Genomic DNA, 11,854 nt, shown 5'->3' on the forward strand with positions numbered 1-11,854 from the left:
CTCCAGCCAAGGGGGAGCCAATCGCAAACGGGCGACAGCGGGCCAGGCTGGTTATGCTCCGCACGGGATTGGTAAGTGCAGCGTTTTTGTCGGCTCCGTCCAGTGCCCCGGGTTCTGCATACCTTACCGGGCTTATACAGTACTGTACATGCGCATGATGCTCTCGTCAACCAAACATACCAGGTACCGGTAGTGTGGTGTACGGGTACATGTGTAGACCGTCTGCTGCTGGCTCGCAACTAGTACGCACTTGAGGTGTTCTGAAGCCCCAGGCGCTTTTGGTGAGTAGGCGGATGGATACGGAGTACACGTTCAGCACTGAAAAGGGAACTACCACAGTACCTCCGTACCTGACATACCACAGTACACAACCCCACACACTCCCGAGCCTTTCTATGCGCTGTGGCGAATGGAATGTTCTCGCAAAGTTGGCTCGCTATGATCACTTGGACCCTTTTCTCAGAAGACGCATATAACGACGGGTTACCTAGGACCAGAGTTTTGAGTCAGGAGCCTCAGGATGCCTTGTCACGACATGTTACGGCTGTCTTCTCTTGCCCCTCAAGAAACGGATTGTTACTCTATGGTGTTCAAGACTGACTGACCACAGACACTATCAGAACCTCGAGAAAAAAAGATCTGCAACCTGATATAAGGCTCGACGATCAACTACCATGAATAGCTATGGATCAAGCCTTGCTATGGATCGGTTCATATATAAGTGGCGATGCGATGTGCCTACAAATCATCGAGTCCTGACATTGGGAACCCATATTCAACGGCCTGGCACACTTTTGTTCTTGGCTTTGAGGAACAACACGTACAAGAAATTATCACCAGATAAGCGCGTAACTACTAAGCTACCTTAAAGTAGATATTCAGATACCTTTAATGTTTTTGCAATTTCGAATGCCAGAGGCAAGTGTAGCAGTGTACCTAAAACCTCACAAATACAGTCAGAGAGGTCTTGCAGCAAATGTCTTTAGATAGGCTCACTGCAGGACCCGTTTTGGTGGCTCGAAATTCACACCTACCCCTCCAACCCCACCTCTCTATAATCAGGAGCTGGAGAGCGCATCGTGCTTGACCGCACTGAGAAACAGCAACCTGAAAGCTGCTTGTGGAAATACTTGATCAAGTCCTTCACCGACCCTGTGGTGCCCTTTCTCTTGATTTCCTCTATCGTTTTTCTCCAGCACAAACCAAGATGGCACCTCCAACGCCTCTCAGCATCGCAACCCAATCGGTCAACCGCCTGGTCAGGGAAGAGGCCTACTACCACAAGGAGCAGGCCAACCAAGAGAAGCGCATCAAGAAACTGCAGGAGGACATCGAAGCCAATAGCCCAGACCTGGACAGCAACGCGGAGTATATTCTCAAGCAGGAGGTGGGTCGCCTATAGCATATGTTCATTAACAATCAACCCTAACCCTCACATTAGCGAACGGCCCTTGAAGAGACCAAAGCTGTGTTTGGACCCCTGCAACAGCGCATCGCGGACGCTGTGCAGAAGCTCGAGGAACAGCTCGCCATTTCGGAGAGCGATGGAACTGCGTCAGAGGAGGAGCTGAAGAAGGCTAGGGAGGCGATCGAGTCTGGGCAGAAGCTCGTTGAGGAGGCAGGGGCGCAGTAAACAGGTTGTATTAATTGCCTAGAGGTTACGGAGATAGCATGTTTTGTACCAGAGGCAGTGACCCTATCATCAAGCACGAAGTCGCTTCCTTGTGATTTGTTAGGTACCAGCCGCCAGTCCGCCTCCATCCTAGACTGTGAACTAACTCGTATCCATCGTGTCGGTCTGGCCATCAACCACTATCTGCGGCGTGTCATCAGCCGGAGGGGGTGTCAGCGGGCTATCAGCCCCTGATTCATCGGCCTTGGTCTCGCCCATTTCCACGTCCTCTCCCTCCTCCACCTCGTCTTGCTCCGCCTTGGCTTCTCTGTCAACGGAGCCTTCGCGACTCTCTGCCTGGCTGCCAGTCTGCGAGAAGCTTCCAACAATATCCGATCTTGGCTTGAGGAACGACTGGCTTTCTTGTCCGGGAGCGGGGCTTTCTCGAGCCGGCGTCCGCCCACCAGTCGTAGACAGCGGGCGCGGCGTTCCGACAGCCTCGCCGCTCTCGGCACCGCTCTTGGGCAGCAGCCCGCTCTCTGGTCTCGGGGTAGCATTGCCGCTGGCGAGCCCGGAAGGCCTGGGCGTCTGCCCACCCTCGTCATCCATTCCCTCGCGACGTTCAACCTCTTCCTTCTCATCCCGGATCAGCCTCCGTAACCGCATGCTCTCGTCCATGATTTTGGCGAATTGGTCCCTCCTCTCAAGCCATGTGGCGGCATATGTCTTGCTCTCCTCCTCTAGCTCAGCAATTTCCTCCTCTAGCTTCTGCAAGTTCGCAGCCTGCTCGGCGCGTGGGCGCAGCGATGGGTTGCTCGTAATGGCGTCGGCCAGTTCATCGAACTTGCGGCGCTGCTCGAGCGTCGCACGGGCCTGATCAAGCTGAAGGCGGAGCTGCGCCGTGTTGTCGCGGACAGATCGCGACGTGCTCAATATCCGTTCGCGCTCGGCCGCGTACCGTTCCCTCTCGCGCTCGTTGGCAGTCAGCAGGAATTGCAGGCGGGCAATGCTACTGTCAAAGGCAGCGAAATCGAGCGTGATGTCTTCTTTGAGCTGCGCAAGGTCGGTCAAGGAGACGTCGCCGTTTGGGGCCGGGGAAATGCCATCGTGCTGTTGCTGATTGGGCTGGGTAAGAGGGCCGTTGCTCCCTGGAAATGCCTGGCGGGCTTGAAAGACTGCTATGGAGTGAAGAGTGCTGAGGCGCTTGATTGTACGCTTGAATGGCTTCTCTTCTACATTCAAAAGTCGAGACTTGTGCAGCTCATTTTCCTCCTTGTCGTCGAGGAGGCCCCAAGCTGCCATTTTGGTTTATAATTGTAGGGCGCGGCAATCGATGCTAACAGGTGCTGCGACAAGAATCACAGAGGGAGTTGGATATCAACTCAATGCGTTTCCGGTGAGATTCTCCCGTAAGAGACAGGCATTGATTGGTAGATGCGATGCAGAAAGAGAAAGCTTCAGCTGGGAAGCTCAAGCAGTTCAAGTTGGTTTCTGCACGGTGTGGGATTGGGCGTACTGTACGACCCGAATCCAGAATTCCCGATCCCTTATCAATACTGTACAGTACCGGTACTAGTACGGATACTTCACTGCATAGGTGGTTTCAGTGAAGAAGAAATCTGCCTTTCCAGGACAGATTGCATGATATATTAGGAAAAGCCCCTAATAGCAGGCCGCATAGAGCTAATTACAAAGTGCTTCATTGCTTCGCCAGGTCCTCACTTAAGCTTTTTGTAACTTGAAGTTTTGGACTTCAGGTGAAAGATGGGTTAGTCCCTGAGAGATGGATGCTAACAATTGTACATACAGTACTACAGGTAGCTATTGTACGGAGTACTCTGTCAGCAACTACGATGTATCGTATACATACAGTCCCAGGGTCTTGTACTGTACATACTTGTATCGTACGACGCTTCAGTTACTCAGCTGCTCGCAGCTGTTCTCGCTTGGCACAATTGCGCCATTGAAGATAACGTTTTGGTTAGCGCACTCGGGCATTTAAAAGACAACAGGGTCCCCTCGACGTCCCGAGAGCTCAAATCTCGGCGTTGCAAGTGCCTCGCTTTGTCGAGTATCGTGGTACCAATGATGATGCTGATTGCAACTGGGACCCAACTATGTAAAACGAGAGGCTCCTTCTTCGACCACTTCTCAGCTGGATAACCAAATCTCGCAAGCGTTGACTCAGCTTCCTCTTACGCCTCAAACCTCAAACCTCAAGGCGCATCTCCCCCTCGTTACTCATCCATCAGTTGTTCTGATCTGCACGGAGCGTGCGGTCAGTAAACAACAAATAAGCCAGCAGACACCAGATCGGGAAATACTCAAAGGCATTGGTGAACGGGTTTCAGCGTTTTATCATCTACCGGTCATTCACCGGCTGCTCATCCAGCTCCTTATTCAGCTTGTCGACCAGAAAGTCCTGGCAGCTTGCCTCACTTGACGCAGTCAGGCAGCCATTTGGGCGGCATTATCACACACACCATGCCCGGCCCTAAGAACCTTGTCGATCTTTGCATTAAAGTTGCAGCCGACAATGTTAACCGCATCACAAGTCTTGGGAGTCTTCCCTCAAATCTCATCGCTCCAATAATCAAGGCTGTGAAGACAGCCGAGCATCTGCGCACCTTGGAGCTCAATAGCGATGACATCTACGACGTGACGGCGGAGCAGTGGCCGCGGATCATCAAGAAGGACTTCCCGATTCTCGTGGCCAAACACAACCTGGTCGCGGAAAACCCGGAGTCCTGGCACAAAGTTTGGCAGGAGTACAAACATATCCAAGATGAAGAGATTGCCGCTGCCACGGAGAAGCTCAAGCAGGACTTTGCCGCTCACAAAGAGCAGAAAGATGCTCGCGGAGCTGTCATTATCTCCCCCAAGGACACCAAGAAGCTACGCCTTCCCAGACCTCCTGGCCACCGTTCCCAATCCCCGCACTGGTCTCTCTTGCCGCGTCAAAAACGGAGCTTTTTATCCAAGGCGAGGGCGGAGCTGGCCGTACAGGCCAAGCACTTCAGGCTTGCTACACCAACCGGCAAGCTACCCGTTCCCACCGGGCAACTCACGAAGGCGCCGGAAGCCATGGTCAATAATGCCAGGATTGCGCTGCAAACCGGCCCTGGAACGTCCGTGATCCGGGCCCCTCGCCAAAAGGTGTCTCCCGCCACAGGGGAAACAGAGCGCCAGCTCAAACAGAGAGAGGCTCGCCTTCTTCAGATCAAGAAAGCAGGCGCTACCACCACTGCGCTCCATGATAGTTCATCTCGCCTTCGCCAAGCCGAAAAGGCCACCGCAGTCAATACTGCCAACGTTCAAGATAACGAAGGCACCAGCCACCCCAACGATGGCGAACCTGGTGATTCAACGGAATTCGACGATCTATTCGGCGACGACCTGTTGGGCGACTTGGACTTGAACGGCCCTCCTCCGGCCGGGCCTATGTCAGCCAAACCCCCTGAAGTTGCTGCCGGTCTCTCGTCCCAGACGGCGGATAAGCTGCCAATCCAGCCCCGTCGTGGTCTTCTCTCGGCGGCTCCGGGTACCAACAAGGTCACGCGCAATGCCATGTCATCTCCAGAGGGCCCGTCTAGTGGTCCGATTCCTCAAAATGTGTCACTGGGCAGTGCATCTGCCAACCCCGCTCACCCGGGCCCACGCTCAGAAGCGCCCAGTTCGTCACCCGGCCGACAAGGTCCGGCTCCGTCGTCCAGCATGCCATCTCAACTGAAGCGCAAGAGGACAGCCGTTGATCTCTGCATGAGGACTGACAGAAAGAAGCGGTCTCATGTCTGAAGCTTGAAACAGAGTCATTGCAGAGAGAGCCGGTGCTTCAATGGTTGGCACTCGAACGGCAGGGCCCCGCGCAGGAGCACCACGCGCGTTGTGGGAATGTTACAAGTGACTAAATGGAGCAACTGGATAGGTTTCTCGATGACTATATACTGGACTGCATTATACAAGAGCTTTGGGGGCGTGGTTGGCGCTACACGGTTTGCTCTTATATGAAGAGGAGTTGGGACTGGGTTTTGAACGATACCCGCGATACCCTGGACGCCGCAAATGCATAGCTTCCTAATAGAAACGGTGGTACTTTCAGCTAGACTACCTTACCTCGTGGGAATAGAGTTTCAGTCCGAGTGTTATCTTCCTTCGTTGTCGTTGAAGCTCACTACTTGCACTGAGTCAAACTTCGTTCAGCACATCCTGGCGAGGGGGTATGGAGGTAACGTTACAGCTTGGAAGGCAAGCCATTGGTGAAATGATGCATTGCAATGATTGTGTTCCCAACCAATAGTCGAGTCAATACGGTAGAAGAACCGACTTAACGCTACACAAGCTCGTTGTCGAGCAGTTCATAAGGATAAGTCTCATGGCATCTGAACCCTTTTCACTTCGGTCCGGAAGGCGGAAGTATAGCAGCCGCTGGAAGATCCATACGTCTTGCTTGACCTTGTGAGACCCTCCTGTGACAGCGTTTTGCTTCAGGGTCCATCACTGAAGAACGGTAACCGCATGTATGTACACGCTACTGGCTCATGCACTCAGACCTATCCCGCCTACCAAGATCCTTTCTCCGTCTTCACCGGCAGCGGCTCGACGCCCTTCACAATACCAAAGCAACATGGCTAACTGGGGTCTGACCAGCTGCCTCTAGGTCGTCGTACACACCAATCTCTATCGATATCCCCTTGATCCCTGGGAGGTGAAACGCTGGTGGATGCGCCGGCTCGTGTTTCTTGGTACTCAGCCAATCCATCTTTGTCCATCTCCTCCTCTATTTCTTATCGCTGAATTCGGCTCACCGCTGTCCGCCTCTCAGCGCGAGTACTAGATGCAGCGTTGCGCCGCCCTCGAGGCGGTAATCGTCTGCGGTTTTGTCGTCGACCCTATGATTATTCCAACCCATCATTGTTTAACAAGACCGTCCAACGACCACGGCTCAGGCTTAGACTGGATGAAAAGTCCGCTTACATCTGCTTCCCGCCATAGATCAAACGTTGCTGCGCCGGGGGGATGCCTTCTTTTTCTTCGACGAGCTCCTTGATCTTGGATACCTATTCGAGACGGTCCCGTCAGCCCCGGGCTGCATAGACAGATGCAAGAAAAATAGGGGGCCGAATACCATGTCGGAACCCTCAACATTGAGTTCGATCTCCTTGCCGGTGAGCGTGCGGACCCTAGCAGTTACGGGTTAATGCTGTGAGGCTCAAGAGAAGACGGTCGCATGACATACTTGATCAGCATCTTGATGGTTTCCGGGGCCAAGTGAGACTTCTACGGCAGTTGTATTCTGAGAGAAAGCAAGGAGATTGGTGAAAGAATGGAAATGAAACCCTGCTGGGAATCTGCTGCTGTCGGATCTCACGGCAAAGGAAGGCAGGCGCGCAATAGTTGCAGGTGCAGTCGCAGGGTCGAGGGAGTGACGAAGGAGGGGTAGTGGGGCTGTCTGGAGGTCATCGAACTGATCGAAGCGAAGGACCTTGCCGGTTGGTAACTCCATGTATTGTATGTACAGTACAGACAGTACTTGCACCTGGTAATGTACACTATATTACGTGTAGTACAATACCAGTTGCTGTTCTGTATTTACACTTGTATGGGTAAGGCATGTTAGAGGCTGTTAATTACTTGCCTGTAGCAATCCAGCCTTCCCCCTGCTTGTCTGTTTCTGTATGAAAGACAGGAACAGGGCTGGGGCTAACTGGTCTGTCTGGTCTACCACGACGTTTCTACTGGAAAGGCAATACTTGATTCCCGAGATATTGGCTTCCGCTGCCGTATTCGCCTGTCTGAGGGGGCAGGCCTATTGTCCGCTGTTGGCCATACTTGATACTCGAGACAACCCCGGACAATCTGTCCTCAAGAACTGACACTGAGGCCTTGGCGAACCCGAAATCATAATGATTATGTTGTTACACTGGGGACTGCTACCCGTCTTCCAATACGCATACAGTAGAGATTGCCCCTTGCCTTCCCATTCCATGCCTGTCATCATCCGTTATTTCTTCTCCGAATCCTCGAAGACGTTCAGACCCAAGCCCTCGGAGTCGAGGAGCAATCTGTTCTTGCCGCCTGCCTCCTGGAGGAGCCCTGCAATCGCCCGCGCGTTCTCCAGTTTCTTCAACTCCACATATGCTTTGCTCTTCTTGATAGCCTCACCGATAAGCTCCGCAGACCGGGCCTCACCCTGGGCCTTGACCACCATGGCCTGCTTCTCTTGCCGTGCCTTGTCGACAATGAAGGCGGCACGCTGAGCCTCTTGCTGCGCAACCTGTTTCGCTTCAACGGCTGCTGTAAACTCGGGAGAAAATGCGAGATGCTGCATCTGGATTAGTGTGGTGATTGCGAAACCAGACCTCACAACAACATACCGTCAGAGACACATCGTCCAGGAGAATATTGAAGCGAGCGGCTCTCCGGGAGAGGTTCTCCCGCACAAGCCTGGCAACCATTTCTCTCTGCGTGATCAATTGACTGGCGTTGAATTGAGCAACAACGCTCTTCAGGACCTCGTTCACGATCGATGGAAGAACGCGCTCATCGTAGTCTTGGCCGAGAGTGCGGTAGATCTGAGGGAGGGCCGAGACATCCGGTCTCGAGAGCACACGACAGGTAATGTTGACCATCTGAAGGTCCTTCGTCCCTGTTAGGGAGGAGACGTTTCTCGGCTTCGCCCGCACATCGTAGATAACAGGCGTCTCGAACCACGGAATCACGAAATGGGTCCCTGCTGTCGCGTCAGCAGATGAAGGTCGTGGACGGGTAGATGAGCCGCACCTTCTCCATAGATATCCTTGCTGACACCACTTATTCTTGTATACTTGATCGCTCTATGGCCACCATCGACGTTGAACAGGGCACTCTGAAAGAGCAATGCGCCGCCACCCAAAAGAGCGAGACCAAAAATGCCAGCGCCGAGGCCGCGGGGTGGCCTGCCGCCGGGGAATCCGGTACCTCGCGAGAAGCTTACTTGGCCACCGGCTCTAGCGGCCTGTCGGATTCTGTTGGCGTATTCCTCGAATGGGTTGCGGTTCGCCATGTTGTCTGTGGTGCAGTGGCCGATGCTCCCTGCAGTTCGGTTTGCGTGGTGGAGCAAGAGCTTGAGAGCTTGACGTACTCTGCATGCAAGAGTTAACGGCCTCACGTGAAGCAAGTGGTCCATGCATACTGAGCATGGGCCACCTCTCCACTTGTATGTTTCGCCTTGCAGGGCGCTGCGACCCAATCACATGTGAGGGATCCACATTCATAATCACGGAACTTTTTTTGAACTTGGTGAGCAACGTCTTTCTAGTCCAGAGCCATAACAGCTTACAAGAGTATATCCATAAGGACTCTCTTTTTGGGTCATAGGCTCAGTACGTGAGCCAAAAGAAGACCAGGTGACTCGTGGAATTGGGACGGAAGAAGCATTGCAGGGATCCAATTGTGTGTGCTAGCACGCTTCGCCTGGTGACAACCTGTTTCCACTGGTTTTCTTGCTGCCTTTGTTTGACTTTCATCCACGCCGCGCCCAGAACGTGATCTCTTCAACACATGCGCTTTCGATAGTGGCAGGCTGTCAACATATCCATATTGTGATTCGTCCATCAATTCGTAAACCGGGTGACTATTCACAGGAAGAGCCTTCCATCCCAGACCGAATCGTCCAGTTTTCATCATGTCAACGAGGCAGCCTTCACGTTCGGTGTTTGTGGGCAACATTCCCTACGGTGAGCGGACGATGTATCCTTGAGATTCGCCTAGGCAGACCAGCCTCAACTGACAAACATATCGGTGCAGGTTTGACTGAAGAGCAAATAATCGAGCTGTTCAGCGGCGCCGGCAGGGTGCTCAGTTTCCGACTTGTCAACGACCGGGAAACGGGACGGCCGAAAGGGTTTGGCTTTGCTGAATATGCCGATTATGGTACGTTCTCGCTCGCCGCCACCTCCCCGTCCTTTGAATAGTTAGTTCCTAATTGACGTACTGTTCGCAGACTCTGCGGCCTCGGCAGTCCGAAATTTAAACGACTACGAAATCATGGGTCGCAAACTCCGTGTAGACTTCAGCAACGAGAGTGTTAGCGATGAGGATGGCCGCGATCGTGATGGCGGGGTATGTCTCTTTGATAAGGTCCCCGACCCTCTTCGTTGCCAATACTAACTCGTCTTGTCTCCCTAGGCGAACCAAGGCGCTCAAGCTGGCGGATACCAGAAGTACAACAACGCCAACGGCAGCACTTCCGCAATGCCACCAGCAGGAGGAGGTGCGGCGTCTCTCCCGCCTCTTCCCCAGGGTAAGGACCTGCCTCCGGGAGTAACCTGCGCAGACGCCATCTCGCGTACCCTGAACACCCTTCCTCCTGCCCAGCTACTCGATATCCTCCAGCAAATGAAGGCTCTCGCGACGGGGGACCCAGCTCGCGCCACCGAATTGCTCAATCAGGCGCCCCAGCTGGGCTATGCCATCTTCCAGGCGCTCCTAATCATGGGTCTGGTGTCGCCAGACGCAATCAACTCTGTCCTGGAGACGGGCAGCGCTGCGCCTGCCGCTCCACCCGCAGGGGTTGCACCTTACGGAGGGGCATACCCTGGCCTAACGGGCACTCCGCCTGTGCCGGCCGCAGGACCGGGCGCTTACGTAGCACCTGCACCTGTGGCTGCCGCAGCCCCGGCTGCTGCTCCCCCGGCCCAAGATCCCGAGGCCCTCATGCGAGCAGTCATGGAGCTGCCGCAGTCGACGATCGACCAGCTGCCCGAATTGGAGAGGCAGCAGATCATGGCGCTCAGGGCGAGCTACGAGGCGCAGACGCGGCGATAAGAGCTTGACCTGGGGCCAGGTGGCAAGATTCAGGAATGGAGCTCATGGACTAACAACGGCATTGGCTGGCCGGTTTCGGTTTCCTTCGGTACTCTTGTTCTAGGCGTTCAGTAGGCGTCAGGCGGATTATGTGTCTTTGAGCGGACCCAGGACTACGAAATTAAGGAAACACAAGCATCATCTCGGTGCATTCCCCCTCCGGTCCAAGGTGATAATGGCCGGCCAGAGGGCCACCGGCCCCAGACAGTGTAACAGCAATTGTTCAGTAATATCCACCTCGAGGTTCTGTTACAGAGCAAGCGTCGGCCGAGAGCGAACGTAATCACAGGAGCAACCCCCGTTGTGATCAGCCATCTAACCAAGTCTAAAGGATTGCAGGCACTGCTTGCAGAGAACCCAGATGACGGCCGATTACCTCAGGCAGAGACCTCGCTGACCTTGTACTCTACAATCACCGGCTTGCCAGGTTCTATCACGAAGTGTCCCGATCCCACATAGACCTTCTCCTGGAGAGCCGCCAGCGCCTCGGCCCCCGTCTCGAATTCCACATGCATGACTACCGCCCCGTCCTTTTCATCAGCCCGAGTCTCACTAATTCCGTCTTCACACCACAACACAGCAAATTTCCCTTTCGCCCTACCCACATGCAGAAAGAGAAAGAAAGAAAGAAAGTGAAAGGAGGAAAGACTCACAGGCTTCCCCAAAGGGGGTAGTCCCCGCCCCTGCCTCGCCGCGGAGGACTTTACCCGCGGGGCCCGTCGTGGGGATGCGGCCCGTGTAGCGGATGCGGAGCAGGCCGCCGGTGAGCGTGTCGCGGGCAATGCCGTGGACCTCGAGCTTCACGTATTTGCCGCCGGGCGCCGTCGTGATGTAGTCGGCGCCGTGCTCAATGTCCGCCTTGAGCGCGATCGGGTACGACGGCTCCGAGACGATGGACCCGCCCTTGGGCGCGAAGGGCACAAACGTGAGGTTGGGCGAGACCGAGGACGGGGGGTCGATCGCGACCTGGTTATTTTTTAGTTAGTTCGTTAGGTGCTTTGATTTCTTTTCTTATCTGTTCACTGGCCTAGCAGAGGCAAGAGAGAAGTCTAGGCTAGGCTGAAGGGGTTTATCATGGAGACAAAACATGAAAATAAACATGAATGTCGTTCAACAAGGTTGAGCTCACCTGGACGGTAAATGCAGGGATGAGCTTGGGGAAGTGAGCCATGGTGAGCAATCTGGATTTCTGGATTGTGGAAGGAAGGTCCTTGATTCAATGACTGGACAAGAAGTGACCGGCGATGTCAACAATATCGGATACCCGGAGACAAAGAGGCGTTCTTCCGGCCAGATCAGGCGAGGGATGGGGAAGACCACCACAGTTGGATGAGAATAGTAACAATCGAGAGGAACGCAGGTCGTCAAGGTACGATAGCAGCTGCCGAGGGGCATCCA

General features: G+C 54.2%; 7 protein-coding genes across 7 annotated transcripts; 3 read left to right on the forward strand and 4 right to left on the reverse strand.

Annotated features, from left to right (window-relative positions):
- The first annotated feature begins 1,030 nt into the window (after positions 1 to 1,030).
- N656DRAFT_774726 (tubulin binding cofactor A) lies at positions 1,031 to 2,023 on the forward strand. The gene is made up of 2 exons (XM_064814326.1): positions 1,031 to 1,387; positions 1,442 to 2,023. The coding sequence occupies exons 1-2, from the start codon at positions 1,208 to 1,210 to the stop codon at positions 1,631 to 1,633; spliced, it is 372 nt and encodes a 123-aa protein (XP_064674025.1). The 5' UTR covers positions 1,031 to 1,207; the 3' UTR covers positions 1,634 to 2,023.
- Positions 1,624 to 3,043, reverse strand: N656DRAFT_774727 (uncharacterized protein). Its single transcript, XM_064814327.1, has one exon. It carries the CDS (start codon positions 2,912 to 2,914, stop codon positions 1,775 to 1,777), a length of 1,140 nt encoding a protein of 379 aa, XP_064674026.1. The 5' UTR covers positions 2,915 to 3,043; the 3' UTR covers positions 1,624 to 1,774.
- A 586-nt stretch (positions 3,044 to 3,629) lies between these two features.
- On the forward strand, positions 3,630 to 5,407 carry N656DRAFT_745489 (uncharacterized protein; the record flags this gene model as incomplete). The annotated part of the gene is made up of 2 exons (XM_064812901.1): positions 3,630 to 5,199; positions 5,239 to 5,407. The coding sequence occupies exons 1-2, from the start codon at positions 4,097 to 4,099 to the stop codon at positions 5,405 to 5,407; spliced, it is 1,272 nt and encodes a 423-aa protein (XP_064674027.1). The 5' UTR covers positions 3,630 to 4,096.
- Positions 5,408 to 6,037: 630 nt separating this feature from the next.
- N656DRAFT_774729 (ubiquitin) lies at positions 6,038 to 6,907 on the reverse strand. Its single transcript, XM_064814328.1, has 4 exons — positions 6,849 to 6,907; positions 6,738 to 6,792; positions 6,587 to 6,669; positions 6,038 to 6,501 (listed from the first exon to the last, which is right to left on the reverse strand). The coding sequence occupies exons 1-4, from the start codon at positions 6,857 to 6,859 to the stop codon at positions 6,414 to 6,416; spliced, it is 237 nt and encodes a 78-aa protein (XP_064674028.1). The 5' UTR covers positions 6,860 to 6,907; the 3' UTR covers positions 6,038 to 6,413.
- Positions 6,908 to 7,340: 433 nt separating this feature from the next.
- Positions 7,341 to 8,654, reverse strand: N656DRAFT_723821 (uncharacterized protein; the record flags this gene model as incomplete). The annotated part of the gene is made up of 3 exons (XM_064812522.1): positions 7,341 to 7,934; positions 7,987 to 8,342; positions 8,393 to 8,654. The coding sequence occupies 3 exons, from the start codon at positions 8,652 to 8,654 to the stop codon at positions 7,614 to 7,616; spliced, it is 939 nt and encodes a 312-aa protein (XP_064674029.1). The 3' UTR covers positions 7,341 to 7,613.
- Positions 8,655 to 9,275: 621 nt separating this feature from the next.
- On the forward strand, positions 9,276 to 10,417 carry N656DRAFT_700936 (uncharacterized protein; the record flags this gene model as incomplete). Its single annotated transcript, XM_064810905.1, has 4 exons — positions 9,276 to 9,327; positions 9,398 to 9,523; positions 9,594 to 9,712; positions 9,779 to 10,417. The coding sequence occupies 4 exons, from the start codon at positions 9,276 to 9,278 to the stop codon at positions 10,415 to 10,417; spliced, it is 936 nt and encodes a 311-aa protein (XP_064674030.1).
- A 55-nt stretch (positions 10,418 to 10,472) lies between these two features.
- N656DRAFT_774733 (uncharacterized protein) lies at positions 10,473 to 11,778 on the reverse strand. Its single transcript, XM_064814329.1, has 3 exons — positions 11,586 to 11,778; positions 11,110 to 11,422; positions 10,473 to 10,973 (listed from the first exon to the last, which is right to left on the reverse strand). The coding sequence occupies exons 1-3, from the start codon at positions 11,625 to 11,627 to the stop codon at positions 10,834 to 10,836; spliced, it is 495 nt and encodes a 164-aa protein (XP_064674031.1). The 5' UTR covers positions 11,628 to 11,778; the 3' UTR covers positions 10,473 to 10,833.
- Positions 11,779 to 11,854: the final 76 nt, after the last annotated feature.

The sequence above is a fragment of the Canariomyces notabilis genome (genome assembly GCF_033297395.1).
Source record: "Canariomyces notabilis strain CBS 508.74 unplaced genomic scaffold N656scaffold_2, whole genome shotgun sequence".
NCBI classification, from domain to species: domain Eukaryota; kingdom Fungi; phylum Ascomycota; class Sordariomycetes; order Sordariales; family Chaetomiaceae; genus Canariomyces; species Canariomyces notabilis.

What these genes read in the sequence shown, in the direction of transcription:
- N656DRAFT_774726 (XM_064814326.1), top strand. Translation starts at nt 1,208, where the DNA reads ATGGCACCTCCAACGCCTCTCAGCATCGCAACCCAATCGGTCAACCGC. An exon ending in AGTATATTCTCAAGCAGGAG is followed by an intron (nt 1,388 to 1,441) that starts GTGGGTCGCCTA and finishes CCCTCACATTAG; the next exon opens with CGAACGGCCCTTGAAGAGAC.
- N656DRAFT_774727 (XM_064814327.1), bottom strand. Translation starts at nt 2,914, where the DNA reads ATGGCAGCTTGGGGCCTCCTCGACGACAAGGAGGAAAATGAGCTGCAC.
- N656DRAFT_774729 (XM_064814328.1), bottom strand. An exon ending in ATGTTGAGGGTTCCGACATG is followed by an intron (nt 6,670 to 6,737) that starts GTATTCGGCCCC and finishes CGTCTCGAATAG; the next exon opens with GTATCCAAGATCAAGGAGCT. An exon ending in ATCTATGGCGGGAAGCAGAT is followed by an intron (nt 6,502 to 6,586) that starts GTAAGCGGACTT and finishes GAATAATCATAG; the next exon opens with GGTCGACGACAAAACCGCAG.
- N656DRAFT_774733 (XM_064814329.1), bottom strand. Translation starts at nt 11,627, where the DNA reads ATGGCTCACTTCCCCAAGCTCATCCCTGCATTTACCGTCCAG. An exon ending in TCCCTGCATTTACCGTCCAG is followed by an intron (nt 11,423 to 11,585) that starts GTGAGCTCAACC and finishes AAAAATAACCAG; the next exon opens with GTCGCGATCGACCCCCCGTC. An exon ending in TACCCCCTTTGGGGAAGCCT is followed by an intron (nt 10,974 to 11,109) that starts GTGAGTCTTTCC and finishes ACGGGGCGGTAG; the next exon opens with TCATGCATGTGGAATTCGAG.